Source organism: Quercus lobata, chromosome 8, assembly GCF_001633185.2.
Source record: "Quercus lobata isolate SW786 chromosome 8, ValleyOak3.0 Primary Assembly, whole genome shotgun sequence".
NCBI classification, from domain to species: Eukaryota; Viridiplantae; Streptophyta; class Magnoliopsida; order Fagales; family Fagaceae; genus Quercus; species Quercus lobata.
The window spans coordinates 37064458-37078161 of NC_044911.1; the positions used below are offsets into that span (position 1 = coordinate 37064458).

At 34.1% G+C, this 13704-nt stretch overlaps 3 protein-coding genes across 3 annotated transcripts; all 3 read left to right on the forward strand.

Moving 5' to 3' along the window:
- The first annotated feature begins 5251 nt into the window (after positions 1-5251).
- Positions 5252-5952, forward strand: LOC115958212. Its single transcript, XM_031076611.1, has one exon. It carries the CDS (start codon positions 5464-5466, stop codon positions 5725-5727), a length of 264 nt encoding a protein of 87 aa, XP_030932471.1. The 5' UTR covers positions 5252-5463; the 3' UTR covers positions 5728-5952.
- A 3328-nt stretch (positions 5953-9280) lies between these two features.
- Positions 9281-10018, forward strand: LOC115957837. Its single transcript, XM_031076167.1, has one exon. It carries the CDS (start codon positions 9491-9493, stop codon positions 9752-9754), a length of 264 nt encoding a protein of 87 aa, XP_030932027.1. The 5' UTR covers positions 9281-9490; the 3' UTR covers positions 9755-10018.
- A 2672-nt stretch (positions 10019-12690) lies between these two features.
- Positions 12691-13415, forward strand: LOC115957792. Its single transcript, XM_031076122.1, has one exon. It carries the CDS (start codon positions 12898-12900, stop codon positions 13159-13161), a length of 264 nt encoding a protein of 87 aa, XP_030931982.1. The 5' UTR covers positions 12691-12897; the 3' UTR covers positions 13162-13415.
- Positions 13416-13704: the final 289 nt, after the last annotated feature.

Consider the following 13704-nt stretch of genomic DNA (forward strand, 5'->3'; position numbering starts at 1 on the left):
CTCTTGGTATGTATAAGGGTAAGATTAAATTGAGTTAGTGCGCAAGTTTAGTGTATGAGTGCTAAAGTGAGGTGAATGAAGTGTTTGGATGGTATTTATATCAAAGAGAGAGTGATAAGCGGGAAAATTCCCACCCAAGTTCTCACAAAATCTTCAGCCGTTGGATTCACATTGCACAATAGAACGTGGGGAACATAGGGCCACAAGAATTTAAAGAAGGCATGTCTCGGATGCCAAAGCATCAGGAGCGTGCGTTGCGCAGTTAAAAAGATACCTGCGCAGATAAGGATGTGGTGTGACAAGGTACGAGGTCACTGTAGTGACATCGAAATCCTCCTTTCTTCCCGAGGAGCCAGAAACGAGAATTTCGAGGGGCTATTGTAGGGGCATTAGGCCCAACAATATACATTTGTGTATGTATTGGGCCGGGAGCCCAATCCGAGGACATGAAGTAGTCCAAGAAGGGGCAAACATTATCAGGGGAGTCCATGTTAGTAAGTGAAGAAGTTAGTTTTGATTATAAGGGTCCATAAGGATGGTCCGAGAAGAAATGCCTCCTCAACTAATCAAAGCCGAGATCCGAAGGGGTGGTCTACCACCCAAGGCAACGTTCCAGGAGATTCTATTGATACGAATAAGCATCACAGAAGCACAGGGTAGAGGGAAGTCCTAAAATATTTGAATAGAAAGCTGCTACCACCGCATTGAATGCTCTGCACCACCAGCGATCTACCCTACACGTGGAGGGTAGGGATGAAAGAAGGAAGGTAGTATAAAATAGAAAGAAGACCCCTAAAAATGGGGATCGAGAAATTGAGAGAAAAATATTATAGCAATCAAGAGTTGAACTTGTAATCAAACTTGAGAAGAAATATATAAGAACCGATCTCCTCGAATTGTGCCAAGGACGATTTTCTTTAGATTAAACCAGTCTATTTTCATTTTCTTATCATCTGGATCCACTTTACTTGTTATCTGACTTATTAAAACCCAATTTTCCAACACACTCTCTACAAATTCATTGTATTGGGCTCTTTGAGCCTAAGTTCATCCATCATTTGGGCTTTGGAGCCAAATTGTGAAATTACAAAAATTATTTACTTATTTTATAACTTATTATTACTATTTATTTATTATTTTTGTTTTCATTTTTAAAAAAAAAATTTTAGCCTACGTATGAGTCTTCATTAAGTCGTGCATCATATGGGAATAATACCAGTATATTAATAAAATATGGGCTTTCAAAAACTTATGTTAAAAAATTAGAAAAATCAGCAAAATCGCATAAGTTTTGGTTTTATATATAACTCATTCATAGTGGGAAAATTCAATAAAATATAAACAATTTTCTATTTTATTTTCTTTCTTGAATATGAAACTTGATAGTTATAAGAAAGCTTTTTAAAATATTTATAGAATTTAAATTTAATTTACAATATATATATATATATATAAATATAAATATATAATTTGTTGGAGCATTTTAATATTATATAATTAAAATTGATTTATATTATAACATAAGTGTAAAGATGTGAGAGTTAATATGGAAGATGCGGACTTAGTGAAAATGTTTAATCCCACATTGAAAATGAGGGAAATTATTTTATTCGTTTTAATTGTGGTGATTAATGGGCTAATATTTATTGATTTAGATATTGGGCTAGATACGTGTGTAAGGGGGAGATTAATATCCTGAAATTAATCTTGTAACAACCACTACATTAGAATAATGGACCTAATTAATCAGATTAACTTGGGTAGTAATTTCGTGATGCCCATTGAACCTATAAATAGACTAATTCAAACCCAATACCAGTTACAGCGTTCATACACCAAAAAATCCAGTAATTGCAAGCATTCTTACACACTAAAAAAATAGAGAGGTTTTTGGCAAAGAAAGGTATTCTTTTTGGTGGAACTTTGGGCTTGAACACTTTGTGCAGAGATTGTTCTAGTCATATGACATTTGTTGGGCCGTTGTATCCCGAGGGAGACAAGTCAGAGAATGTCTACACCAATTACAAAGTTAAGCCAACTAAGGGCTTGAATCTCCTTAAAGAGAGCGAGTGCCGTGTCTCAGTCTAAAAACTGTTGTGTATTTCTTATCTTCAAATTAATAATATTCAAAAGTATTATTCAGTTTTTCTTTGTATTATTTCCATTATTATTGTATTTGCACCAACATAATGACATAGAAAACTATGGATTTTCAAAAGTTTATATAAAAACTTGAAAAAAATAAATAATTAAATAGTCAACAAAGAGTCAAAGACTCGTATTTTTTTGTAATTATACGATAGTTGGGAGGGCAGAATTTTTTAAAACACTTTTTCTCCCTTTAGTGCTCATTTCTCTATATAAAAGATGTCAATCACATGTTCTTAACATTGTTCCTTCCAAAAATAATAAATATGAAAAAAAAGTACATTATTTATGTGTGAGTAAATTATTTTTATGTTATTTAATCTGTTGGGGCCATTTAGTTAGAAGTTACTATTAAGGCTGTACTAATTAGGCCTATGGCCCAATCTGAGAACATTGGACCATCTGAGGATGTTCGGATGAAATTATTAGGGGAACAGAGTAAAGAGAAGAGTAGAGATAAAAAGAGATAACTCCAACGAATGTCCGAAGATAAAAGCCATCTCGGTAACAAGTGTCCGAGGTTAGTAAGACTACCATATTATCATGGACCTTCTTCGAAATTACATCACAACTAAGGGTTGGACATTGGACCAAGGGTAAGAAAAGAAAGGTAAACAAATATCTTCAAAAGCTGCTGCCTCCGCATTAATGCCTCTCAACCAATTCTCTGGCCGCATTAATGTGGAAGTGATACCTGAACAATGATCAAGCAGCTTTACAGCTACTGGTTGATGGTTCTGGGAGGTACTGGATGGGACAGGAAGGAGTTCCCTGAATCTAACCTACACATGTGTGGTAAGGATGACACCAAGATTGTAGTATATAACATGGGAAGATGTACTAAAGAGGGGGATCGGAAAAAATCAAGGATTTTTTAGAACAAGACTGTGCACTCTTGTATAATTTTATTGTTCAACAAGATAATATAATATAAACTCCTCGAGTTATTCCGAGGACAGATTTTCTAATCCTATTTGTGTCTAACAGTCTTAAATTACCAAATTTAATCGTTTTTCTTCTGGAATAGATCTAATTCTTTCATCCACATTCTACAAATTTATTGTTGGGGCCACTTGGGTTTGAGCCCAATCCTATTTTGGGTCCAATCCAATTTCAGTCCTTACATAATCTTTTCTATACATGTCTTATTTATGAATTTATAGATTATTTTTTAGCATATTTTATTGCCAATCCCAAAACACCTCTCTCTTAGTATTCTTATGATTGCCCCCTCCCCTTCTTTCATTTTTATCTCATTAATTTATATATGATTTTTTATTAACTAGTGCATTGATTCAATAGCCATATGATTCAAACTAGAGAGCAGGATTAGAAACTCAGCATGTCTCTTTTTAACTTTCATTTTTTCTAGTACACACTTAACCTTTTTTTTTCCTTTCATCCTTATGCATTTAATAATAATAATAATTTTAACTCAAAAATAATGCTAAAAGAGTAATGTTATGAATATAACATTTGAAAGACAAAAAATACTAAAACTATTACAAATTTTAGAACAAAATGTTAACAAACTGTGGAAATGAATATGATTAGTATATTTCAATAACTTAATAAATAAAGGTTTGAATTAAATTTTTGTAATTGACAAATTAGTCTGTAAGTTTTATGTGGTAAAATCTATAGTTTCTTTGTCAATATTCTTGTAATTCAACTAGCACCTCCTAATGTTTCAAACATAGTTGTTTATGGTTCAAATCTCTCTCTCTCTCTCTCTCCCCCCCCCCCATTATATGTATCAAATTCTAAAATTAAAAAAAAAATTAAAAAATAAATAAATATCCTTAGGATCGTTCCTAAAGTTTTCACAATAATTTTTACAACAATTACAATGATTTATTGTGATCAAAGTAATATCACTTTTATTTGTATCCAATACTTACATGATTTTTATTATGGACAATTATTGATTTACATTTATTGTTCATGTAAATTGTACCTATAAGGTCGTAATTTGGATCCTAAACCCAAAAGGTAAAATGATCTAGGTCCAAAGAGCCCAATACAATGAATTTGTAGAGAGTGGGTTGAAAAACTAGGCTCTAACGAGTTGGGTAACAATTATAAGGGATTCAAATGACAATAAAGTAAAGATAGACTGGTTTTTATCTAAAGACAATCGTTCTCAGCACAATCCGAGGAGATCAGTTCTTATATATATCTCTTGAATTTGATTACAAGTACAGTTCTTAGTACTACAGTATTCTTCTTTCAATTCTCTGATCTCCTTTCCTTAGGGTCTTCTTTCTATTTTATACTATCTTTCTTCTTTCATCTATACACTTCACGTGTAAATTAGATTGTTGGTGTTGATCATTGTCCCATCAGCACCTTCTTGAAGTTTTTGGGGAGTAGTTATAAGGCTGAAAATTACTGTTCAGATATCACTTCCTCATTAATGCGGTCAAAGAGTTAATTACAGAGCATTCGATGCGGTGGTGACAGCTTTCTCTTAGATATTATATGGATTTACTCTGTCATGCGCTTCTAGGATGTTTATCCTTATCAACAAAACCTCCTAGAACGTTGCCCTAGATGGCAGACCACATCGTCAATCCTCAGCTTTGCTCAACTGAAGAGACATTCATCCTCGGACCACCTCCTTGGACTCTTATGACTAAACCTCACCTCTTCATTTGCTAACGGACTCTCATAACAGTAATTTACCCATCCTTGGGCTACTTAATGTCCTCAGATTGGGCCTCCAGTCCAATATATACATAGATACATACTATTGGGCCTATCACCCCCCATAGTATCCAATTGTACACATTTGCATAAATAGCACACAATATTGTACACTTTAATGCAAATGTATATAATGTTGTACACATTTATTTAATTAAAAATTTAAATCTAAAATGAATAGTGGAATATAAACTAATAATTTATTATTATATATTACTCACAACAAACTGTATCATGGCACAAGCTTATCCAAAAAAATTGTGAAATTCCATATCCTTATTCTTATTGATTTAATTAATGCCACAAGGCCACAACAAAGTCGTGCAAGGCCGGTATAGTCACAACGAGGAGTGGGGGAATAGGAAAACCATTGGCTTCCTAGACACCAAAACCACTGGCAAATGGTATAGAGCCTCTGGTTTTCCTCAAATTTCGGGTCCTACTCAAAGTACCCCACTTCCATCACTGTCGCTGTATATAAGAGACCCCATCATACCTTTGCTTCATCAAGCACATATCCTTCTTATAACAGTATTATTTGCAACATATAGTTTACAATTCTTTGCTTCCTTTTTTAAGAGCAAACAACAGTGTTGGGAAGCTTGGAAGATGAGTTCAACAAGAAAAGTTATTGTGGCAGTCAGTGTTGGAGTTGTGGAAGCCATGAAAGACCAGGGGATCTGCAGGTGGAATTCTATCATGAGATCGGTGCAACAACATGCCAAAAATCATCTCAGGTCGATTTCCCAGACCAGGAACCTTTCTTCTTCAACTTCTGCTGTGGTTTCAAGCAAATTGAGAGATGATAAAATGAAGCAATCAGAGGAGTCTCTGAGGAAAGTCATATACTTGAGCTGTTGGGGTCCCAATTGAGGTCATAATCGGCTAAAGAAGGTGACCTTTGGAGTGAGCCAACGAGTTCTGATGGAATTTCATTGATTGAAGGAAGACTTGTACAAGGCATGGAAGATTCTGAAGTCATATTAGTTGTGCTTTGTGCTTGAAATTTGTGACAATTAGATGTTGATTTTTGCAGATCGGATGTAAATTGGAGATTGTAATGATAAATAGTTATAGCAAACAAGATATTTTGACAAAGTTGATCTCGTCACTGTCTTCCCTCTTTCTTTTAAATCTCTATCTTTCACTTTAGATGAAGATCATTAGCCTACATATAGATTAATATAACTTGTCAAGCAAAAACTCAGAACCCCAAAAAAAAAAAAAATTGCCAAGCCAATGGAGAAAACAGTTTTTATACCTAAATTGGTTCCCTCATGATCCAAGGTTTTGTCTTTCTAACTTCTTTTTTTCCACTAATTTAAACCCCCTTTTTTTCGAATTTATCTGAATGTGTCAATTGGAAATATTGGGAGATGTAACGAGATTTTTTTTTCTTTACCAATTTTGGTATCATGGATTAGTGGGTATCTTTAAAATGGTGAAGTTAGCGTTCATTGTAGAATCTTTATCCAATTTTGTGAAATTTATATAGAATTTTTCTCCAAAATTAATAAGTCGAAAAAAATTTCAAAATTTTTTTTTTATTTGCAATCAAATAGAGAAAAACTACATATCCCTAATGCTAATGGAAACTTTCTATAGGCTGAACTTGGCTACCATCCATCGTTTGCCTGGCGTAGTATCTTGGTAGCACAGCCCATTATACAAAGAGGGTACCGTTGGTAGGTTGGAAATGGCCATTCATTGAATATTTTGAAGGATAAATGGCTTAATTAACCATCTACATTCAAACTCACATCCATACCAGTAGAGTCCCATTCGATGCCTGAGTGTCTCTGCTTATTGATCCTTACACTCGAGCTTGGAAGGCTAACATGGTTACAAGCTCTTCTCCCCTTCGGATGCCTGTAACTATTTTAAGTATTCCCCTTAGTTTTCAGCTTCTAGGAGACCAGATAATATGGGCTTATACTCCGAAAGGGGATTTTACAGTTCGTAGTGCTTAAAAGATCTCGTTGGATGAGGTGTTTAATGGAAACGAAGGGGAAGCATCAAACAACCTGAATCGTAATATATTCTGGAAGACACTCTGAGGTCCCAGTGTTCCTAATAAAGTCAAATCATTCGTATGGCGAGCATGTAGAAATATCATTCCAACGAAGGCTAACTTATGTAGGCAGAAGGTGATTGATAATTCCACCTGTGAGGCATGCGGGTTGGAATCAGAAAGTAGTGGGCATGTATTCTGGGGTTGTGAAAAAGCACCGGAAATCTAGACACTATCAGCTATTCCTTTTGAAGCACACAGAGTTACCTTCCCAAAATTTGAGGACCTAATCTGGCATTTGAAGTTCGAACAAAGAATAGGGAATGACCTGCTGGAACTTGTAATTATGGTATCCTCGGCCATCTAGTTCAACTGTAATGAAGTGTGACAAGGGAAAGCTCGACTAACAGGTCTAGCTATTTTGCAAAAGGCATGATACATGTTGGAAGAATTTTAAACGGCCACCTGAAGTTGCCCGAGCTCGGAAATAAGGATAAGGTTCGGTGAGAGGCTCCAATTGCACCGCGCGCGGTACAAGGTCAACAGCGATGCTGCAATTTTTACTAATAATAACTCGACTGGATTGGGAGCTATTATTCAAGAACATGGTGGGCGTGTTGCAGCAACTCTTAGTAAATCACTTCCATTACCGTTGGGGCCTCTAGAAGCTGAAACTAAGGCATTGGAGGAAAGCTTACTATTTGCTTGGGGTGTGGGGGGTTTGGTATGTTCTATTTGAATGCGACTCCAAGATTGTCTATGATGTTGTGACTGGATGTAGTGATCCTCCCTAGGTAATTAGCAATATCGATGAGGGTATTCAACACAAATTGCAAGACTTTCGACAGGCACAGGTATCACATGTTCGTTGACAGGGTAATCGCTCTGCCCATTTATTAGCACAATGTGCTAGACATATTGTTGATTATGTAACTTGGATAGAGGAAGCACCTCCTATGGTTGAATTTGCTATGACTCATGATGTAGCGATGTTATCTTTGTTTTAATAAAAGTTACAAGTTTCTTATAAAAAAAAAAAGAGAAAAACTGACAAACAAATTATTTCTCCAAAAATGTTTTCAGGTGAAGAAAAATTTATTGTAGAAATAAATGGTAAAAATAAATAAATAAGGACTCTCATATAGACACATGTAAAATGGGGTAGAGATGGAAAATGGGCAAATAGAAATAGGCACACGTAAAGTGGGTTTAGAAGTTAAAATTTAAAACTGACGCAATCTAGTCCCTTCAGTTAGGGCTGTAAACAAGCTAAGCTTTGCTTAGTAGTGCATGTTTGAGCTTGGCTTGTTAATAAAAATCAAATGCTCAAGCTTGCCTTGAAATTGAGACAAGCCTGAAAACAATGTTTGAACTCGAGTTCGTGAGAATGCCAAAAAATTTGAGCTCAGCTTAACTTGGCTTGATTAATTAGTCAAGCCAAACTTAAGCTTAATATCAAGATCAAATTTAAGCTCAAGTCAAGCTTTTTAGTTTGAGATCAAAAAATTACATTATCAAATGCATATATCACCAAAAATCAATTATAAATAAATAATAAAATAATATACTCATTTTATCATGCTTCTAATTCCATCGTGATTAGAAATTGTTCAAATTACAACTTTACATAATTAAATCCATTCATTTATCATTCATTGTCTATAGTTTGAGTAATTGTTCAAAATACAATTTTGATATCCACATTTGTCATCTGTGCAAATATAATCTTCACAAATCTAAATAAATTAACATTTCAAAACATATATGAATAAACAAGGTATAAATTAACATTCTAAAACATGTGTAGTATCATAATAATAAGTTTATTTAGTAAACATATATCAAGTTATAAACGAGCCTAAACTTGGCATGTTTTGTATCGAACCCTATTATTCATGAGCTTGTTCACAAACAATTTTTTTTGTTTGGTCTTGGCTTGTTTATCGAGCAAGTCTAAAACTAAGGTTCAAACTTAGCTTATTTGTAAACAAACGAATATAAACAAGCTTTTTATCGAGCCGAGTCTGAGTTGTTCATGAATGGTTTAGTTCGTTTACCGCCCTACCTTTACTCTTAACAATTTTTTTTTTTTTTTTTTGGAAACAAGTTGTTTGTTCATTGTTGATTTGATCCAGCCCTACTTCCAAGTTTCAAATGGTTTTTAGTTTTTACGGTTTACACTGAAAAACGGTGTGCCCCTTTTCATTTTATTCAGGAAAAACAGTGCGCGTTAGTACGTGTAAAGTGGCTATCATTATCTTTAATTTATAATTGGAGCGTCGACATTACTTTGTCATCATCGAAAATTAAATAATCAAAATCCAAGTTAACCCCTATCTACTTAATGCCATTATATACTATAAGAAGGGCAGTACAGTCAATATAAGAGAAAAATCCATCGGCTTCCCTATATCCCAAAACCAGCGGCAAATTCTGTAGCCTCTGGTTTTTCCCAAACTTTTTACCTCCTACCAAATACCCATCTCTATATAAGTGAACCCCTCTACGCCATTTGATACATCAAACACATATCTTTCTTAGATCGGAATTATTTGCTACATAAAGTTTACAGTTCTTTGCTACCAATTTTGTAAGAACAAACAATAGTCTTGTGAAGAGTGGAAAATGGGTTCAACAAGAAAAGCTCTTGTGGCTGTGAGTGTTGGAGTTGTGGAAGCCATGAAAGACCAAGGGATCTGTAGGTGGAATTTTATCATAAGATCGGCACAGCAACATGCCAAGAACAATCTGAGGTCGTTTACTCAAGCCAAGAGCCTTTCTTCTTCTACTTCTGCAATGGTTTCAAACAAATTGAGAGATGAGAAAATGAAGCAGTCAGAGGAGTCTCTTAGGAAAGTCATGTACTTGAGTTGTTGGGGTCCATATTGAAGGCAGTAGTGATCAGTTGAAGAAGGTGACTATTATACGAGTGAGCTAGTGATGAGTAGTGAGTTCTGATGGAACTTCGTTGGGTGAAAGAATGCTCAAGACATCTCGTGCAAAGCATGGGAGATTCTGAACTCTGAAGTCATATAGTGGTCGTGCTTTGTGCTTGAAATTTGTGACAATTTTATGTTGATTTTTGCAAAGCGGATGTAAATTGGAAATTGTAATGATAAAGTTCTATAGCAAACAAGATATATATTTTTACAATAGCTCATCTCGTCACCATCAATTCCCTCTTTTTTTATAATCTCGTTATCTTTCTCTCTTCTGGGTGAAGTTTATCACTCTTCCAAATGATGAATTAAAAATCAGTTTTTTATATTTCTTTTCCTGAAATAAAAATTCGTAATATATAGATTTATGTTTGGCGTAAATGACTATATGCCTAATAGCCTTGTATAGACTAATTCAGCAAATGGAAAACACGATGATTGTACCGAAATTCGCATTACTTGTATACTTGGTATGACTCCTGTCGTTTAACCTATTAAAAAAAATATCTAAATTTTCTCAGATAAGTTTGCTCGATATGAGCTGACCCTGACAGAATCGATACTGCGAAATGCGAATGTAGAAGAGCAAAAACTTCTGTTATCCATTTTATCTTTATATAGTAATATTCTATCATTGATTCCAAATTTTTGGAGCTTAAATGAAGTTTAATTTTGTGTTTTCTTGATTTTTTTTTTTATATGCTTTTTTCTTTTCTTTTCTTTTTGGTCAAATTTTGTAATAATCATGAGATGAGTATCTTGTCTTGAGCGGTGAATTAAAAAGAGCCAAAAATAATGAAAATAACAAACACGATTCTATTGAACAGTGAATGGTCAAGCTTGGCTCGATAATGAAAGTAAAACATTCAAGTTTAGTTTGAACTCAAACTAAGCTTATAAATAATATTTGAGAGATCTTGTTAAAAAGTCTAAAAGTTTGAACTTGACTTGATTCATTAGTCAAGTTGAGCTCGAACTCAATGTCAAGCACAAACTTGAGCTCACTATCATGCTTTTGAGTTTGAGATCTAATAAATATACATTATCAAGCTTAGTTTCAAGCCTATACGGTTTGAACTAGTAATTTCAACTCCTAATTACTTAAAGCCTTTGTGAGATATAAGTTTAATTGTCAAGTTCATGTTAGGCTCATTACCAACCCTATAAATTAGTTTAAGCTCATCTTGTTTTATATTAAACCCTAATGTTCACTAGCCTGTTCATGAATTTTTTTTTTTTTTTTTTCCCTTGGACTTGGTTTTTGTTTATTAAATAAACCTAAAATTAAGGCTCAAACTTGGCTTGTTTATAAATAAACAAACATGAACAAGACTTTTATAAAGTCAAGTCTAAGTTGTATATGAACAATTTGGGTCATTTACAACCCTAATTAAATTCAACTCATTTATCACATATCAATATAACCATTTTTTAAAAAGGGTAATTATTTTTTTCCTTTATTTAAGTTTTGTTTACTTACAAACAAATAATTGCAAGTTCCAATTAGTTTAACTGATAAACTCTTTAATCGTTAACTAAGAGATTTGGGGGTCAAACCTCACCTACACCAAAATTAGATTCCTTTCCCTCTTGTAATCCTAAGCAAAAAAAATCTAGAACATAAGATTGTCATCTCTTTTTTCTGGGCAATAAAAGTTCGCATCCTTAAAGATAGGAACTATAATCCACTCAGCAAGGGATTTCAAAATTCACCTAAGTCAATAATATTTACAATGGAGCAATGAGGGGGAGTCATAATGCTTTTGAGCAGTTGAATCACATTAAGAGTGTCTATTTTACAAATTACATGAGTAATGCCCAACTTTGCTACCTTTGCTACTACTACATGAGCAACCTTGGTTTTTTTTTTTTTTTTGGCTGAATAAGCAACCTTGGTTTTAGTTATTAGTAAGTCTTGATCTTTTATTATCTCTGTTCACACAAAAATGACTTCTCTTTTATGGTTCCTTCTAATTGCTACAGGGCAAATTTTCTCCTTACTAATGGTTGCATTAAAGTTTACTTTTACAAAAGAAGGGATAGGATCATAGGAGGATCCCATGAATTTCAACATCCTAAGACATTATGTGATCCAAATAAATTCTATTTATTTGATTAATTAGGCATAAAGGATCTATTACTTCCCTTTTAGATTGTTGTAGGATGTAATTTTTTGTCATCCATGTTATATCATAACATACAACTCAAAATAATATGAATTTTCTTCTTCTTCTTTTGGGGGCTCAATTTTTCTTTTAAATGAATCACAAATCTAACTAATCATTAATGGACTTGAAATTCATATCAAAAATTCTGATGGGCCATGTGGAACCACTCCAATGATTTTGTTATTGAGCAATGGACAAATAATCAAACATGCTCAAGGGTTATTCTTCCTCTACCTCATAAGCAATAAACTTTTTTTTTTCTTAGTTCTAATAGGATTTGAATTGATGACGTGGTGTCTTATCCATAATTATTTCTCTACCATCAAGCCAGACCCAGCCAATCTTATCCTTTTGGTCTCTATTTGAAGAAAAAAAAAATTTGGTTTTTCTTTTATCCCTCACTCCCAAAGTACTCCAGATTGAACGGATTTGACAATGAAAAACTGCGTGCGCCTTTCTTTTTAAAACGGAAAACAGTGTGCGCGTCAGTAACTACTAGTAAACTAGAAAAGTCAAGTGGCTAGCATTTTAATTGGAGTGACAACATTATTTTGTCATCATCGAAAAGCAAATAATCAAAACCCAAATTTACCCCTATCTAATTAATGCGATCATGTACTCTTATAAGGGTAGTATAGTCAATATATAGGAAAAAGACATTGGCTTACTCTTTTTATTTACTTAATCCCAAAACCATCGGCAGATGGTATAAGCCTCTGGTTTTTCCCAAACTGTTAGCTCATTCCACTAATAATGTGTACCATCTTCCCATCTCTCCTAGTCCTTATATATAAGTGATTTTCACACACCATTTACTTCATCAAACACATCATATCCTTCTCATATCGGTTTCATTTGCAACACAAAGTTTACTATTCTGTGTTTCCAATTTTAAGAGAAAAGAAGAGTCTTGCAAGGGTAGACGATGAGTTCAACAGGTAGAGCAATTGTGGCAGCCAGTGTTGGAGTTGTGGAAGCCATGAAAGACCAGGGGATCTGCAGGTGGAATTTTATCATAAGATCAGCGCAACAACATGCAAAGAATAATCTCAGGTCGATTTCCCAGACCAGGAACCTTTCTTCTTCAACTTCTGCTATGGTTTCAAGCAAATTGAGAGACGAGAAAATGAAACAGTCAGAAGAGTCTCTGAGGAAAGTCATGTACTTGAGTTGTTGGGGTCCCAATTGATGGTTATAGTCGGCTAAAGAAGGTGACCTTTTTTTCGAGTGAGCCAATGAGTTCCGATGGAATTTCTTTGAGTGAAGGAAGATTAATACGTACAAGACATCTTGTACAAGGCATGGAAGATTCTGATGAGTCTTATTAGTCGTGCTTTGTGCTTGAAATTTGTGACAAATTGACAAACAGACGACTTTTGTAGCTCGGATGTAAATTGTAAAATGATAAATTTTTATAGCAAAGATGATATATTATTTACTACAGTTGATGTCGTCTCTCTCGAGCAAATTAGTGGAGAACCATTTTTGTTTTTAGGTTCCATTCACGATCCAAGATTTTCTTTCACTGAGTTTTTTTTTTTTTTTTGGTATGATGAATTAATTTCTAAATTTTTCTTCAATAAGGTTGCTCGATATGACTTACGAGTTAGGAAAAAATCTATACTGCGAATGGGAAAAGCCATAAAATTCTAAGTTCTAATGTTCTATGATCTATCATCCATCTGATTTTAATTGTAGGATTCTATCATTTATTCCAAGTGCTTGTAACCAC

What these genes read in the sequence shown, in the direction of transcription:
- LOC115958212 (XM_031076611.1), top strand. Translation starts at nt 5,464, where the DNA reads ATGAGTTCAACAAGAAAAGTTATTGTGGCAGTCAGTGTTGGAGTTGTG.
- LOC115957837 (XM_031076167.1), top strand. Translation starts at nt 9,491, where the DNA reads ATGGGTTCAACAAGAAAAGCTCTTGTGGCTGTGAGTGTTGGAGTTGTG.
- LOC115957792 (XM_031076122.1), top strand. Translation starts at nt 12,898, where the DNA reads ATGAGTTCAACAGGTAGAGCAATTGTGGCAGCCAGTGTTGGAGTTGTG.